Consider the following 17,424-nt stretch of genomic DNA (forward strand, 5'->3'; position numbering starts at 1 on the left):
GAGGTCCTGAGCTTTTTTGGGGGGGAAGGGATAATAATTCAGGTTAGATATGTTATAGAAGTTAAACCTTTCAAAGGGTTATGAGTTTCATTTGTAGACAAGCATACAGCTGACCCTTGAACACAGGGTTAGGAGCATTTGCCCTCCCTCGCAGTTGAAAATAGCTTCCAGTGGACCCTCACTATACGCTGTTCCTACGTGCGGATTCTCTGCATCTGCAGTTCCTCATCCATGGACTCGACCAGCCCTGGATCACACAGTATTGTAGTACTATTTTCTTTTCCCCAGTGCACCAGCCCCTGTAGTACTTACTACTGAAAAAAGTCTGTATCAGTGACCCCACACAGTTTGCACTCATGTTCTTCAAGGGTCAACTGTACTTGTAAAAGTTGAGAGCAGTGTATCTCCAGTCTGAGAACCTAAGGACCTCTGAGAATGTTTATGGACTGGTTTGAACAATACTTAATTACTATTGTTTTAGGTTGTCAGTTTCTTCTTGATGCCAGCCCAAGCAACACACTGCAACTCTAGGCACTGAAATAATTGTGTTTAATTACAAACTAGTTATTCAGGTGATCTAGGATGTGCTTTTTATATTATTGAAATTAAAAGTTTTAGTTATCTATTAAAGCTATGGTTTCATTGTTCATTTTGACAGTTAAAAGGTATTTAAATAACATAGGCTTTTCCATGGTTCCTCTTGGTCTTAATACAATTTTGTATTTCATTGACATAGGCTGTTTGTTATTTCTTCAGCTTTTCCCAACGTTTATGGAGCCATTTTATACATTTGAGATCAACAAGGATTTACAGTATTTGTGTCTGTATGTTGTGTGTGTTGCAGGGGTAGGGATGTATTATATCCTGATAAACCCATTACAGATTGAAAATTTACTGAATAATGAACTGAAAGTCAAAAACAGGATGGTTGTGTGGGAACAGGACGAGTGTATGGGTAGCAGTTGTTTACTTGCGATTGCATGACTGACTGGCAGCTGTGGCTCCGTGCCACTGCTCAGCATCAAGAGTGTCCTAGCGTATGCCACTAGCCTGAGAAAAGATCAAACTTCAACAGTTTCTGTTCAGTATCATAAAGTTGAAAAATTAAGTTGGGGACTTAATTATTACGAAGTTTGATAACTTAATTATTGTGAGGTTTGATATTCTTCAGAAAAATCACTCTGTTGTTATACTATTACAGTTGAATCCCATTTACTGTTACCCAGAATACTTCTTTTAAAACTACCAACCTATTAGTTGTTTCTGAAGTTCTTAGAAGTAGTATAATTAATTATCTTTTATGGGTGGTTTTGAAGGAAAAACAGACTGCCTATAACAAACATTATACTGCCTCCCTCCCCAAAAGTTTGTGCATCAGAATTTGACCCATAGTGTCCTGTGGTAAACTTCAGTATGGTGTTATTATATCAGATACACCAGGGCATTTTAAACTTATTTCCTGACATCACAGGAGCAAAAGAAATAAGCTTCTGATGCAGTGAGCTGGAAACCCAATGCTGAGGTCCACTATAACAAACAGCTTCTCACCTATCCTTAGGGGCACTTTATACCTCATCTGCTTTTAAGTTAGAGGAAGTGTGATTCCTATTTAGGAATGATTGTTTTTATGTTTGCAACTGAGTATAGGCTCACTTTGGTTTGCTTCATATCTGTAATAAACGCATAAGGACAAATTCTGTATTTCTCAAACATATTAAAAGGGGTTCTGTGTTCAAATACCAAGTTTGGGAAACGGGGTAAAGCAATTCATTTCTGCATGATTTCTTGGAGCCTTTTAGGTTACTTTGATTATCATAGACTTTCCTCCCCTCTTTTCCACCCTTCCTCAAAGAACACAAACAGTTTGAGAAAGCCTAGTCTAAGTGAATTCAGGTTACATTTTAAATAGTGTGCTTAATGAGATAGCATTAAAAAAAATCAATATGGTGGTATTGAATCAAGGCTGATAAAAGTAAATAAATGACAGATCTGTTTGTAAAAATAGCAAAGAAAAAGGATAACATAGTGGGGAAAATTATTTTCTCCATTTTTTTTTTTTTTTAAATTTTAACTTCAGATATCTAACAGGCTAGACTTATATGGTTAAACCCAACAAGCATTACATGTATACTTGAACAATTTGTATAATAAGGGCTTTGGGGAGAAAAATCCTAGATGCATGTATAGCAGAGACATAGGAAGTCAGGAAGGATTTATCTGAGAGTAGTTAAGGAATATATGATACTATTTTAAAATGAACATTTTAACTTCTGAAATTAAAACTGCATGGGTTTGGAGTCTGTTTTGAAGAGAGATGATGAAGAACATTTTCATTAGAAAACTTGCAAATACCCCAAATATAGCTATTTAAAATATGAAATATGGTAGACGAGTAAATAATTTATGTAAAACTTTGATTCTGCTGTGCATGTGTCTGGCCTAAAAGCCTTGTATAAAGACAAGATTATTTAGAAAGGCAGTCTTATCTAGGTCAAGCTTATAGTCTCATTTTTATGTAGGACTAAATGATCTCAGAACCCTGTTCTGATACCACCTAACAGTATAACCAGTCATCCTAAAAATGTTAGTCTAGAGCAAAGTAATGTGGATGGATTACTACAAACTTTATTCTTACCTCTCAGAATCACTTTGAAAATACATACTTGAATGAGTGGGCCAGTATCATCTTCTTACTGTTAACTATCGGCTAAGGTTTTCTTTTTTTGTAAAACAGGTATTTTAAAATGAAACTATACAAATTAAAATTAATGTAAATTTTGTCGTATATATTAAGATACTTCTAAACTCCCACTCCAGTCTTCTTGCCTGGAGAATTTCATGGACAGAGGAGCCTGATGGGCTACAGTCCATACGGCTGCAAAGACTAGGACAGGACTGAGTGACTCAGCACACACGCCCGCACAAAACAGCCTACATGGCAAACATCTGCAAGAGATGCACACAGAATACGATTAATAAGCTGGCAGGAATTTGGTAGTGGAAGCATTCTATCATGTTAGAATCTTTCCTGTAATCAAGGATTCAAGGACATGTTACTTTACAGGCAATTACACAACAAATTTTATGTCTTTATATTGCCTAGGAGCTAGTTCTTTTTTTGCCTAACTTTGGTAAAATGTAATACTACTTTATAATAACGTAAACAGAATAATTAACCTGATAGTAACAGGGCTGCTTGAATGTTAATATTACCTAAGGGCTTTTTTGGTCATTCCTTAAGTCTTATGGTGATTACATTTGATTACTTGTTTCAGTATTAAATGTTTCTGTAGTTTATTTCTTAAGCAATTAAACATTTTACATTCTATTAAGTAAAAATCTCAACCTATGTGTTTTTAGGAATTCATTATTAAACACTTAACCAAGGATTTTCTTATATTATTCAGAGCATTAAGATCTAAGTCTTTTCTTCAGTCCATGTTTATTGAGTAGTTGTTACAATGCCAAACACTGTTAGACGATCTCTATATTAGAACTATTAGAACTATGTTAGAATTCAAACTGGGAGAGGGGTTTGGGAGAAAATGGATACATTTTATGGCTGACTCCCTTTGCTGTTCACCTGAAACTACCATAACATTGATAATCAGCTATACCCCAATACAAAATAAAAAGTTCAAAGTTTGAGAAAGAAAACCATAAATGGAAAAAAAAAATAATTAGAACTATTAGCAATAGAAACTTGGTTATGTACTTCAGAAAGTGACCTTTCTAAAACACTTTTGTATATAATCTATTTTAATGTTATCATGTATCTATACTTTTCAATATATAAATCACTGTAATCGAGTAACAGTGGAATCACTTTCTGAGAACTCTGCTCTATTTTCCATTTCTTCAAAGTAATTTTTAATCTTACAGAACTAAACTATTACTGTACCGTTTCTTTACCATCCTTTCAGACTATTGTGATAGATTCTTTACTTCTACTGGTCCAAATACCTTTCTTTAAAACTCCAACCTCAATCCCACCACAAACTAGCTTTGGTCCCATCTATTCATCAAGATAGTTTTGTTTTTTTTTTTTCATTTATCAAGTAAATTTTCTTGGCCTCCACATGCCTCATCCAAGTTCATGTTTTTGATTAGTCCTTTAGAATCTTACTGTCCTTTAGAATCTATAGAAATTATAGTCCTTTAGAATCCTTTAGAATCTATAGAAATAGCAGTCTTTACTTCTAAGCTCAATATTTACCCTTACCGTTTCTACTTAGATATATGGGAGCAATCCAAAGAGGGAAAAATCTAAGACAATTCATAAACAGAGAATTTCCATATTCTCTAATTCCTATAGATCCTTTAGAATTATAGAAATTAGTCCTTTAGAGTCTTTAGAAACAGCAGTCTTCTGAGCTCAATATTTATTTACCCTTACCATTTCTACCAAGATATATGGAAACAAATAAAAGAGGAAAAAACTAAGCAAATTCATAAGTGGAATGATGATTGAATAAACCAAGTGAAGGATTTAAGTCTACAAGAAGTTAGGTTTTGATGGTTGATAATCTCACACTTACACAACAGTGAAAGCAAGATCTTAAGCTTAAGGGAAAAGAGAACTAGAGTAGAGATGGAAAGCACAAAGTAACTTTTTACTTTTATTTGTTAAAATAGTCACATACATATAAATAAAACTTTACCACAGTACGCTCATTGACTGTGGCCCTTGTCACCATGCGGCATCCAGGATCCTGGCTGAAAGGTTTTGCCAGTGCTGGTGGGACTCACTGAGGGTTCGTCTTTTCCAAAGTATGGAGCAGAGGCATGCCCTTTAATCTGAGTTTGAACTGGTGGAGGAAGTTCCTTGTTGCTCTCCTCCTGAAGAAGCTTTTCTTTTTCATAAAAATCTTGGCTTTTCATTTGAATTTCTTCTCTGCATTTTTCATTCTTCATTATTTCCTGCATACATATATAAATGGAAGAAATAATTAAATTTCTAGTTAGAAGAAAACCCAAACTACAGGTTTTATAAAAATAAAATAGCTGGTGAAAAAATAAAGTACATATAGACATGATTCTTGCTTTGCATTTACATAATATATAGATACATACAGGGTAACTTTGAAAAAGCTATCTGATTATATATTGATGTTATTTTGAATTAAACAGCTATGTCCTGGTATACAATAATAAAAAGAAGGGTTGGAACACGAAATAGACATACTTACTTCCCAGGAAGTGAAACAAACCACTTAACATGAAATATTAGTACATCTAGATATGAAATATTACACAAGAGCATAAAAGTCACTCTTATCAAAAGCTTTTCCAAATACAACAGCTATTTACCGCCTCAGAGACTAATCAGTGATGTGTACTACTGGAGATGAGGTGACGCTGAGAAGGCCTCTGAGAGGTGCTCCTGCCAGTCTTTTCTCTGTGGGATTTAATGCATGCTAGGACCAAAACCCATCAATTTTCCTTCTTCCACCAGAGTGGTATGGCAGTGAGGAGGAGGACGGACACAGAATCAGAGTTCAGCATGCCTTAGACGCTAGTTCCACAAAGGCACTCTGCTACTGGAAATGCTTCCTCCAGTAAGTGCAAGCAATTTGTGTGATGCAGCTCTATCACTCAGATTTGCTATTCTATCTGTAAGGATCTATGAAGCAGGGCAAAGGCTAATAGAGTTTTACCAAGAGAATGCACTGGTCATAGCAAACACCCTCTTCCAACAACACAAGAGAAGACTCTACACATGGACATCGCCAGATGGTCAACACTGAAATCAGATTGATTATATTCTTTGCAGCCAAAGATGGAGAAGCTCTATACAGTCAGCAAAAACAAAACCAGGAGCTGACTGTGGCTCAGACCATGAACTCCTTATTGCCAAATTCAGACTTAAATTGAAGAAAGTAGGGAAAACCACTAGACCATTCAGGTATGACCTAAATCAAATCCCTTATGATTATACAGTGGAAGTGAGAAATAGATTTAAGGGCCTAGATCTGATAGATAGAGTGCCTGATGAACTATGGAATGAGGTTTGTGACATTGTACAGGAGACAGGGATCAAGACCATCCCCAAGAAAACGAAATGCAAAAAAGCAAAATGGCTGTCTGAGGAGGTCTTACAAATAGCTGTGAAAAGAAGAGAAGCTAGAAGCAAAGGAGAAAAGGAAAGATATAAGCATCTGAATGCAGAATTCCAAAGAATAGCAAGGATAAGAAAGCCTTCCTCAGCGATCAGTTCAAAGAAATAGAGGAAAACAACAGAATGGGAAAGACTAGAGATCTCTTCAAGAATACTAGAGATACCAAGGGAACATTTCATGCAAAGATGGGCTCTATAAAGGACAGAAATGGTATGGACCTAACAGAAGCAGAAGATATTAAGAAGAGGTGGCAAGAATACACAGAAGAACTGTAAAAAAAGATCTTCATGACCCAGATAATCACGATGGTGTGATCACTCACCTAGGAATGTGAAGTCAAGTGGGCCTTAGAAAGCATCACTATGAACAAAGCTAGTGGAGGTGATGGAATTCCAGTTGAGCTATTTCAAATCCTGAAAGATGATGCTGTGAAAGTGCTGCACTCAATCAGATCAGATCAGTTGCTCAGTCGTGTTCGACTCTTTGAGACCCCATGAATCGCAGCACGCCAGGCCTCCCTGTCTTCACCAACTCCCGGAGTTCACCCAGACTCACGTCCATTGAGTCAGTGATGCCATCCAGCCATCTCATCCTCTGTCGTCCCCTTCTCCTCCTGCCCCCAATCCCTCCCAGCATCAGAGTCTTTTCCAATGAGTCAACTCTTCGCATGAGGTGGCCAAAGTACTGGAGTTTCAGCTTTAGCATCATTCCTTCCAAAGAAATCCCAGGGCTGATCTCCTTCAGAATGGACTGGTTGGATCTCTTTGCAGTCCAAGGGACTCTCAAGAGTCTTCTCCAACACCACAGTTCAAAAGCATCAATTCTTCGGCGCTCAGCCTTCTTCACAGTCCAACTCTCACATCCATACATGACCACAGGAAAAACCATAGCCTTGACTAGATGAACCTTTGTTGGCAAAGTAACATCTCTGCTTTTGAATATGCTATCTAGGTTGGTCATAACTTTCCTTCCAAGGAGTAAGCGTCTTTTAATTTCATGACTGGAGTCACCATCTGTAGTGATTTTGGAGCCCAGAAAAATAAAGTCTGACACTGTTTCCCCATATATTTCCCATGAAGTGGTGGGACTGGATGCCATGATCTTCGTTTTCTAAATATTGAGCTTTAAGCCAACTTTTCACTCTCCTCTTTCACTTTCATCAAGAGGCTTTTGAGTTCCTCTTCACTTTTTGCCATAAGGGTGGTGTCATCTGCATATCTGAGGTTATTGATATTTCTCCCAGCAATCTTGATTCCAGCTTGTACTTCTTCAGCCCAGCGTTTCTCATGATGTACTCTGCATAGAAGTTAAATAAGCAGGGTGACAATATATAGCCTTGACGTACTCCTTTTCCTATTTGGAACCAGTCTGCTGTTCCATGTCCAGTTCTAACCGTTGCTTCCTGACCTGCATACAGATTCTCAAGAGGCAGGTCAGGTGGTCTGGTATTCCCACTTCTTTCAGAATTTTCCACAGTTTATTGTGATCCACACAGTCAAAGGCTTTGGCATAATCAATAAAGCAGAAGTAGATGTTTTTCTGGAACTCTCTTGCTTTTTGATGATCCAGCGGATGTTGGAAATTTGATCTCTGGTTCCTCTGCCTTTTCTAAAACCAGCTTGAACATCAGGAAGTTCACGGTTAACATATTGCTAAAGCCTGGCTTGGAGAATTTTGAGCATTACTTCACTAGCGTGTGAGATGAGTGCAATTGTGCGGTAGTTTGAGCATTCTTTGGCATTGCCTTTCTTTGGGATTGGAATGAAAACTGACCTTTTCCAGTGCTGCACTCAGTATGTCAGCAAATTTGGAAAACTCAGCAGTGGCCACAGGACTGGAAAAGGTCCGTTTTCATTCCAATCCCACAGAAAGGCAATGCCAAAGAATGCTCAAACTACCACACAATTGCACTCATCTCACACACTAGTAAACTAATGCTCAAAATTCTCCAAGCCAGGCTTCAGCAATACATGAACCATGAACTTCCAGATGTTCAAGCTGGTCTTAGAAAAGGCAGAGGAACCAGAGATCAAATTGCCAACATCCGCTGGATCATCAAAAAAGCAAGAGAGTTCCAGAAAAACATCTACTTCTGCTTTATTGACTATGCCAAAGCCTTTGACTGTGTGGATCACAATAAACTCTGGAAAATTCTGAAAGAGGTGGAAATACCAGACCACCTGACCTGCCTCTTGAGAATCTGTATGCAGGTCAGGAAGCAACGGTTAGAACTGGACATGGAACAGCAGACTGGTTCCAAATAGGAAAAGGAGTACGTCAAGGCTGTATATTGTCACCCTGCTTATTTAACTTCTATGCAGAGTACATCATGAGAAATGCTGGGCTGAAGAAGCACAAGCTGGAATCAAGATTGCCGGGAGAAATATCAATAACCTCAGATATGCAGATGACACCACCCTTATGGCAGAAAGTGAAGAGGAACTAAAGAGCCTCTTGATGAAAGTGAAAGTGGAGAGTGAAAAGTTGGCTTAAAGCTCAATATTTAGAAAACGAAGATCATGGCATCTGGTCCCATCACTTCATGGGAAATAGATGGGAAAACAGTGGAAACAGTGTCAGACTATTTTTTGGGGCTACAAAATCACTGCAGATGGTGCTTGCAGCCATGAAATTAAAAGATGCTTACTCCTTGGAAGGAAAGTTATGACCAACCTAGATAGCATATTCAAAAGCAGAGATGTTACTTTGCCAACAAAGGTCCGTCTAGTCAAGGCTATGGTTTTTCCAGTGGTCATGTATGGATGTGAGAGTTGGACTGTGAAGAAAGCTGAGCGCCAAAGAATTGATGCTTTTGAACTGTGGTGTTGGAGAAGACTCTTGAGAGTCCCTTGGACTGCAAGGAGATCCAATCCATTCTAAAGGAAATCGGTCCTGAATATTAATGGGAAGGACTAATGCTAAAGCTGAAACTCCAATACTTTGGCCACCTCATGTGAAGAGGTAACTCATTGGAAAACGACTCTGATGCTGGGAGTGATTGGGGGCAGGAGGAGAAGGGGACGACAGAGGATGAGATGGCTGTATGGCATCACCAACTTGATGGACATGAGTTTGAGTAAACTCTGGGAGTTGGTGATGGACAGGGAGGCCTGGCATGCTGGGATTCAAGGGGTCACAAAAGTTAGACATGACTGAGTGACTGAACTGATTGTACTGATGCCCCTAAACTGAAGAAGGAAATGGCAACCCACTCCAGAATTCTTGCCTGGAGAATCTCATGGACAGGGGAGCCTGGTGGGCTACGGTCATGGGACTGCAAAGAGTTGGACACGACTGAGCACACACAGCACATACCCCCAAACAACAATGAATCTGTAATTGTATTTTACTGAAAATAAGACCCATCAAATTTAAGATGAATCACTGATACGTACCACTAAAAAAGGCAATCAAACTTCACATTCTGATTTCAGAGATGTCAAAATTTGAAAAGATAAGCATCTTAAAAACAGGTGAAATAGTAAAAAAAAAAAAAAAGTACTTTTTGCTTATCTGTATTTTCTGCTTTTTCTTTAAGATCACAAGGACATCCGATAGTTCTTGAAGAATATGTATGCTTTTATAATATGTTAACGTAATTAATATCTGACAACATTGTCAAAAACAAGTTCTCCCAAGTTATTTTTTAATATCAAGATTTTTAAAAATCACACATCTGGGTATTTAAAAGCATGATGAAATCTTTCTGTTTCTAACATGAATTTCAAGCAAAAATAGTTCTTCAACAAGGTAAACACTGATATTTAAAATCATATTTAAAATAATGGTCTGTACTTCTAGGAAAAGATTTAGAGAGGTTATAACTATCACTAAACTCAAACTTCTAGACACAAAGAAGGATGCATCTAATGAAACTTCTCCCCCAAAGCAAACATGTGAGGGAAGGAATATTTATATACTCCTGTAATTTCCATAACACAGGTCAGTTCTGTATGAGTAGTTTAACAACCACAGTAATTATGAGTTTAGAGATAGCTGCTATGACTGAGAGTGAGAATAGCCAGGCTTCTCCTTTCATATATATATATATCCTTTAGAATTCTCAGGCCAGGTGACCACTTGCCACAAAGGAAGTCCCTCAATATGATACTGGAAATAATGGAAGTAGATGGAACTCCTTTTTCAGTCTGAGGCCATCTCCACTTCATCTCCGGACTCCGCAAGACCCTCTGTGAAGTGATATGTCAGTATGAAAGCTCTTTCTCCTGGGCAGAATGAAAGGGTCAGGACTGTGCTAAATTTGCACTGGCAGCCACCACAGGTAGCCAAACCTACTGAGAAGCTGGTACGCAGCTCGCTTTGCTTTGGTGTAAGAGGGACAGTCGTAACACCTTTATGGATTTCAGCTCGACTGCTGTAGTCTTACAGCTGGTGCAAGCCTATGCCTTCTGCATAAAAGCAACCAAGGGCAGAGGGCTGTTCTTTTTTTCTGCCTTCACTTTTTTCTGCCTCTTTACTCACCATTCTCTGCCAAGTAGTGTCTTATAGCACCTACTGAGGCAAATAAAAAGCCAATCTGTACATGTTAATTATTTTAACATGAAGATTAAAGATTTTAAAGTTGAAAAACATGGAAACCATAGTTTTTCCCTTGAAAATAATTTTTGTCTTTTTTTTTTTTTAAACTAATGGTTACCAGACCCCTGCCAACAGCTTCCAGAAGAATTAAACTGAACATAAATCATTTATGAGGGGAAATCTAGTTTTGTAAATATTTGGAGTAGATAAAATGAAAGTAGTTAGGTAGAAAAAATAGGAATTTGTAGACTTGAAGATAAACAGAAGTAATTTTTAAACAAAGCCAATTTTACAGCAGAAATTACTACAAAACGAAGTTTTTCCTCTTAAATTATTTCCTTGGAACAAAGTCACCTTAAGTCTCAATATATTTATCAACAAAAACATTGGTTATTTCAGCATTTTAGGAATACACCAAGGGTAAGTAGGTCTTACATAAATGTTTATATGTTTAAAACAAATATTTATCGTTTAACATGGGCTTCCCTGGTGGCTCAGCAGTAAGGAATCACCTGCGATGGAGGCACTACCTGCAATGCAGGAGACGTGGGCTTGATCCCTGGGTCGGGAAGATCCCCTGGAGAAGGAAATGGCAACCCACTCCAAAATGCTTGCCTGGGAAATCCCATGGACAGAGGAGCCTGGTGGACCTCGGGTCCATTGTGTCCACTGGGTCGCAAGAGTCAGACGCAACTTAGTGACTAAACCACCACCACCTTTTTACATCCTCTAACATTAAAAAAAAAATAGTTGTATGGTATTTTATCACTTGCATTACACCATGACTTACTTAATGACTACCTCTATTGTTGTTTACAATATTTCACTTTTTCATTTAAAAAACAGCACTTTGATGACTATTCACATAAACAGTTCTTTTACCCAAACACACATCATTTCAATCCCAAATCTATCTTTTACTATCTGTGACACAAAGAAAGTCACCTAATTTTTTCAGGTGCAGTTTATCTGAAAATGGGAATACAGTGACCATGTATGTATAAACATTTATATCTCAAATACTCATATGGATAGTATTCACATTGTTTGATCTTCTGAAAATCTGCAGCTAAAAACATGGGCGCTGAAGCAAGAGTAACTGCATACAAATCTCAGTTTGCCATTTACTAGCTGTGTGACCCTGTTAACGTTGCTTGGCCTCGCTGTGTCTCAGTTTCCTCATGTGTAAAATGGAGATTACAATAGTGTCTTCTTCAGTAGGCTGCTGTAAAGACTGGGAAATAACTGGCTACTACTGGGCAGTTAATAGTACAATAGAAGAGGATATGAGTGAATTTTAAAATAGTGATTGTTTATTCTGTTCCATTCAAAATAAAACACACCAAACTTGCACCTGTCCCTCTTTCTCACCTCAGGGTAGAAATAAAGTCTCAATACTTATACTTCTAAGTCCTTAAAAATTAAAGCCACTAATTTGTGACATACATTGAGAAACTATTTGTTGTGAACATTTTGTAAATAGCAGAATTCCTACATTAATTGCTATGTTTATGAAGAACGAACAAAACTCATACTTTTGCCAGGATTAAAAAAAAAAAAAACTCTCCAATTTAATGTGCTACAGTCTCCAACAAAGCCAGCAACCATTACCACTGGATTGAGAACTAAGGTGTTAGTAAGACACAGTCTACTGGCTTGAAAACACAAGATGGAATAACTGGTGCCAGACTAGTTCCTCTGCCATAAACAACTAGTGAGTGAGTGAAAGTTGCTCAGTTGTGTCTGACTCTTTGTGACACCACTGACTGTATAGTCCATGGAATTCTCCAGGCCAGAATACTGGAGTCGGTAGCCTTTCTCTTCTCCAGGGAATCTTCCCAACCGAGGGATTGAACACAGGACTCCCGTATTGCAGGTGGATTCTTTACCAGCTGAGCCACAAAGTAAGCCCATAAACAACTAGAAAACTGGACAAAAACACTAAACTCTTCAAATACTAAACAGTAGCCCGTGCCTTACTGTGATCCTTGAGGGAAGGGAAACAAATGAGATGACCCCTGTTTCACCTCAGTTTTCGGCCTGGAGGCATATTATGGGCTGCTGCACAGGAACAGGGAACCCGAGCAGAGGCTGGTGATCTCGCTGAGGTAAAGAGATAGAGACAGTTGGGTAGGGAGTCTGAGGAAGCTGGAATCTGTGCGGCAGAGCATCAGAACACACACACACACAGAGTTCTAGAAACCTGCATAGGAGTACCCTGAGTGTTCACCTGAGTATTAATCTGCATATGGATGAGACTCCACAGGGTCACAAAGGTCAATTTCCGGCTAAAGAATAACTACTGAGGAACTGTACACTGAACAGCTGTGGTAGCTTACATGAGACTAGCTGTAAGTTGTCCATTTAAGTTGTAATGGACCAGAGATTCCTCACCAAACCTGAAGGGCATTTAGTATAGAGACTTCAGAACGATACCTCCAAGGGGTAAGGATAAATAAGCACACAAATCCTAGAATGTGAAGTCAAGTGGGGCTTAGAAAGCACCACTACACACAAAGCTAGTGGAGGTGATGGAATTCCAGTTGAGCTATTTCAGATCCTAAAAGATGATGCTGTGAAAGTGCTGCACTCAATACACCAGCAAATTTGGAAAACTCAGCAGTGGCCACAGGACTGGAAAAGGTCCATTTTCATTCCAATCCCAAAGAAAGGCAATGCCAAAGAATGCTCAAACTACCACCCAATTGCACTCATCTCACACGCTAGTAAACTAATGCTCAAAATTCTCCAAGCCAGGCTTCAGCAATACGTGAACTGTGAACTTCCAGATGTTCAAGCTGGTTTTAGAAAAGGCAGAGGAACCAGGGATCAAATTGCCAACATCCACTGGATCATCGAAAAAGCAAGAGAGTTCCAGAAGAACATCTATTTCTGCTTTGTTGACTATGCCAAAGCCTTTGACTGTGCAGATCACAATAAACTGTGGAAAATTCTGAAAGAGATGGGAATACCAGACCACCTGACCTGCCTCTTGAGAAACCTGTATGCGGGTCAGGAAGCAACAGTTAGAACTGGACATGGAACAACAGACTGGTTCCAAATAGGAAAAGGAGTATGTCAAGGCTGTATATTGTCACCCTGCTTATTTAACTTATATGCAGAGTACATCATGAGAAACGCTGGGCTGGAAGAAGCACAAGCTGGAATCAAGATTGCCGGGAGAAATATCAATAACCTCAGGTATGCAGATGACACCACCCTTATGGCAGAAAGTGAAGAGGAAATAAAGAACCTCTTGATGAAAGTGAAAGAGGAGAGGGAAAAAGTTGGCTTAAAGCTCAACATTCAGAAAATTAAGATCATGGCATCTGGTCCCATCACTTCATGGCAAATAGATGGGGAAATAGTGGAAATAGTGTCAGACTTTATATTTTGGAGCTCCAAAATCACTGCAGATGGTGATTGCAGCCATGAAATAAAAAGACGCTTACTCCTTGGAAGGAAAGTTATGACCAACCTAGATAGCATATTCAAAAGCAGAGACATTACTTTACCAACAAAGGTCCGTCTAGTCAAGGCTATGGTTTTTCCAGTGGTCATGTATGGATGTGAGAGTTGGACTGTGAAGAAAGCTGAGCGCCGAAGAATTGATGCCTGTGGTGTTGGAGAAGACTCTTGAGAGTCCCTTGGACTGCAAGGAGATCCAACCGGTCCATTCTAAAGGAAATCAGTCCTGGGTGTTCATTGGAAGGAATGATGCTAAAGCTGAAATTCCAGTACTTTGGCCACCTCATGCGAAGAGTTGACTCACTGGAAAAGACTCTGATGCTGAGAGGGATTGGGGGCAGGAGGAGAAAGGGACGACAGAGGATGAGATGGCTGGATGGCATCACTGACTCGATGGACGTGAGTTTGAGTGAACTCTGGGAGTTGGTGATGGACAGGGAGGCCTGGCGTGCTGCGATTCATGGGGTCGCAAAGAGTCCGACATGACTGAGCAACTGAACTGAACTGAGAGATAACTCTCGGAGAAGACAATGGCACCCCATTCCAGTACTCTTGCCTGGAAAATCCCATGGACGGAGGAGCCTGGTTGGCTGCATTTCATGGGGTCGTTAAGAGTCGGACATGACTGAGCGACTTCACTTTCACTTTTCACTTTCATGCATTGGATGAGGAAAAGGCAACCCACTCCAGTGTTCTTGCCTGGAGAATCCCAGGGACGGGGGAACCTGGTGGGCTGCCGTCTACGGGGTCGCACAGAGTCAGACATGACTGAAGTGACTTAGCAGTAGCAGCAGAGATAACTCTAAACTTGCACTGTCCTATACAGTAGAATTTAAATTAATTAAAATAAAATGTAAAATTTAGTTCCTTAAAGGTACTAGACACATTTCAAGTGTTTACTAATCAAATGTGACTGGTGGCTACTATCTTGGAAAGTATAGATATAAAACATTTCTGTCACTGCAGAAACTCCTATAATAGTACTTCTCTAGATCCACCTGAACAAAGCTTAAAAATAAAGCCTCTAAAAGCCTGGGCTGATTCACATGTAAATTAATATACTCCAAAACAAACCAACCCAAAAACAAAACCTTAACATTTTTAAATGGACGATAAAAAACACAGACAGTAAATAATGTACTGTTTCAATGTTTATCATCCAGTCACAAAGAAGGAAAGTGTAATACAAAACTAGTTAACAGAAACATGATAGAAATGATGAAATTAATAGATAAGGACTTTATCATAGCTACTATAAATATGTTCAAAGATGTAAAAGAAAATGCAACATAAAGAAAGAAAAAAAACTAGAAACATTTAAAAAGAACCAAATAGAACTTCTAGAGGTGAAAAATAATACATGAAATAAAAAATGTAATGGATATGGTAACAGCAGATGAAACACTGCAGAAAAACAATAAATCTGAAAACAATGGAAACTATACAGACTGAAGCAAAAGAGAGAAAAAAGGTTAGAAACTGAACCAGAGCCTCAGTGAGCTCTGGGGCAATATTAAGCAGTCTTATGTACGTGTAACTGGAATCACAGAACGAGAAGAGAGGAGAAACAAAATAATGACTAAAAATATATCAAGTAAATAAACATATAAATCTACATATCCAAGACACTAAAAAACACTCCAAGTAGGAAAATTATAAAACCAAAGCTTATCAAATCAAACTGTGAAAAACTAATGATAAAGAGAAAATCTTTTAAAATCTACAAAAAGACATTTATGAGACAAAGATAAATAATACTGAGTTCTCACCAGAAACAATGCAAAGCATATAGAACAATGGCATGACTTTAATATACTGAAAGAAAACAAAAACTGTCCATTTAGAAACGTATATTCAGTGGAAATATTCTTTAAAAATGAAGGCATGATGATATTTTCAGACCAAAAAAAAGAGGGGGGGTGTTTTTGTCACAAGCAAACCTCTATTATAAGAACATTAAAGCTTCCTGATACAATATGGAAATTTGAATCCACATAAAGGAATGAATAGTGCCAGAAATATCAGAATGAAGGCCTTCATTGCAGGGAAAAATGCTAGATTTTGGGACACTCTGCTAGGTACTCAGCGCCCTGTAACTTTGTCAATCCACTCTCAGCTACTTGAGCCCACGAGCAGCATCATCACATTGTAAACTGAAACTACCGCTATAGATTTTGAGGGTTATCATCATTGTATCCCCACCAGAAGGATTTTTCAAGCTTTGCAAAAATGTCAGTTATCAGTAAATATAGGAGAAGTATAGCTAGAGCCAGACATCCTGGAATGTGAAGTCAAGTGGGCCTTAGAAAGCATCACTACACACAAAGCTAGTGGAGGTGATGGAATTCCAGTTGAGCTATTTCAAATCCTGAAAGATGATGCTCTGAAAGTGCTGCACTCAATATGCCAGCAAATTTGGAAAACTCAGCAGTGGCCACAGGACTGGAAAAGGTCCGTTTTCATTCCAATCCCAAAGAAAGGCAATGCCAAAGAATGCTCAAACTACCACACAATTGCACTCATCTCACACGCCAGTAAAGTAATGCTCAAAATTCTCCAAGCCAGGCTTCAGCAATATGTGAACCGTGACTTCCTGATGTTCAAGCTGGTTTTAGAAAAGGCAGAGGAACCAGAGATCAAATTGCCAACATCCGCTGGATCATCAAAAAAGCAAGAGAGTTCCAGAAAAGCATCTATTTCTGCTTTATTGACTATGCCAAAGCCTTTGACTGGGTGGATCACAATAAACTGTGGAAAATTCTGAGAGAGATGGGAATACCAGACCACCTGGTCTGCCTCTTGAGAAACTTGTATGCAGGTCAGGAAGCAACAGTTAGAACTGGACATGGAACAACAGACTGGCTCCAAATAGGAAAAGGAGTTCATCAAGGCTGTATATTGTCACCCTGTTTATTTAACTTCTATGCAGAGTACATCATGAGAAATGCTGGACTGGAAGAAGCACAAGCTGGAATCAAGATTGCCGGGAGAAATATCAATAACCTCAGATATGCTGATGACACACCCTTATGGCAGAAAGTGAAGAGGAACTAAAGAGCCTCTTGATGAAAGTGAAAGTGGAGAGTGAAAAAGTTGGCTTAAAGCTCAACATTCAGAAAACGAAGATCATGGCATCTGGTCCCATCACTTCATGGCAAATAGATGGGGAAATAGTGGAAACAGTGTCAGACTATATTTCTGGGGGCTCCAAAATCACTGCAGATGGTGACTGCAGCCATGAAATTAAAAGACGCTTACTCCTTGGAAGGAAAGTTATGACCAACCTAGATAGCATATT

The 17,424-nt window shown here is 38.8% G+C and overlaps 1 protein-coding gene across 2 annotated transcripts in view; it reads right to left on the minus strand.

The window, feature by feature from the left end:
• Positions 1 to 4,606: 4,606 nt before the first annotated feature.
• The window catches only part of NDUFAF2 (NADH:ubiquinone oxidoreductase complex assembly factor 2), a 168,747-nt gene continuing 155,929 nt past the window's right edge, over positions 4,607 to 17,424 (minus strand). For both annotated transcript variants that reach the window (XM_061393461.1, XM_061393462.1), the window contains one exon: positions 4,607 to 4,920. In XM_061393461.1, coding sequence (XP_061249445.1) covers positions 4,672 to 4,920 — 249 coding nt within the window. In that variant the 3' untranslated portion in view covers positions 4,607 to 4,671. The remainder of the gene's footprint in view (positions 4,921 to 17,424) is intronic.

This window comes from Bos javanicus, chromosome 20 (genome assembly GCF_032452875.1).
Source record: "Bos javanicus breed banteng chromosome 20, ARS-OSU_banteng_1.0, whole genome shotgun sequence".
Classification (NCBI taxonomy): Eukaryota; Metazoa; Chordata; class Mammalia; order Artiodactyla; family Bovidae; genus Bos; species Bos javanicus.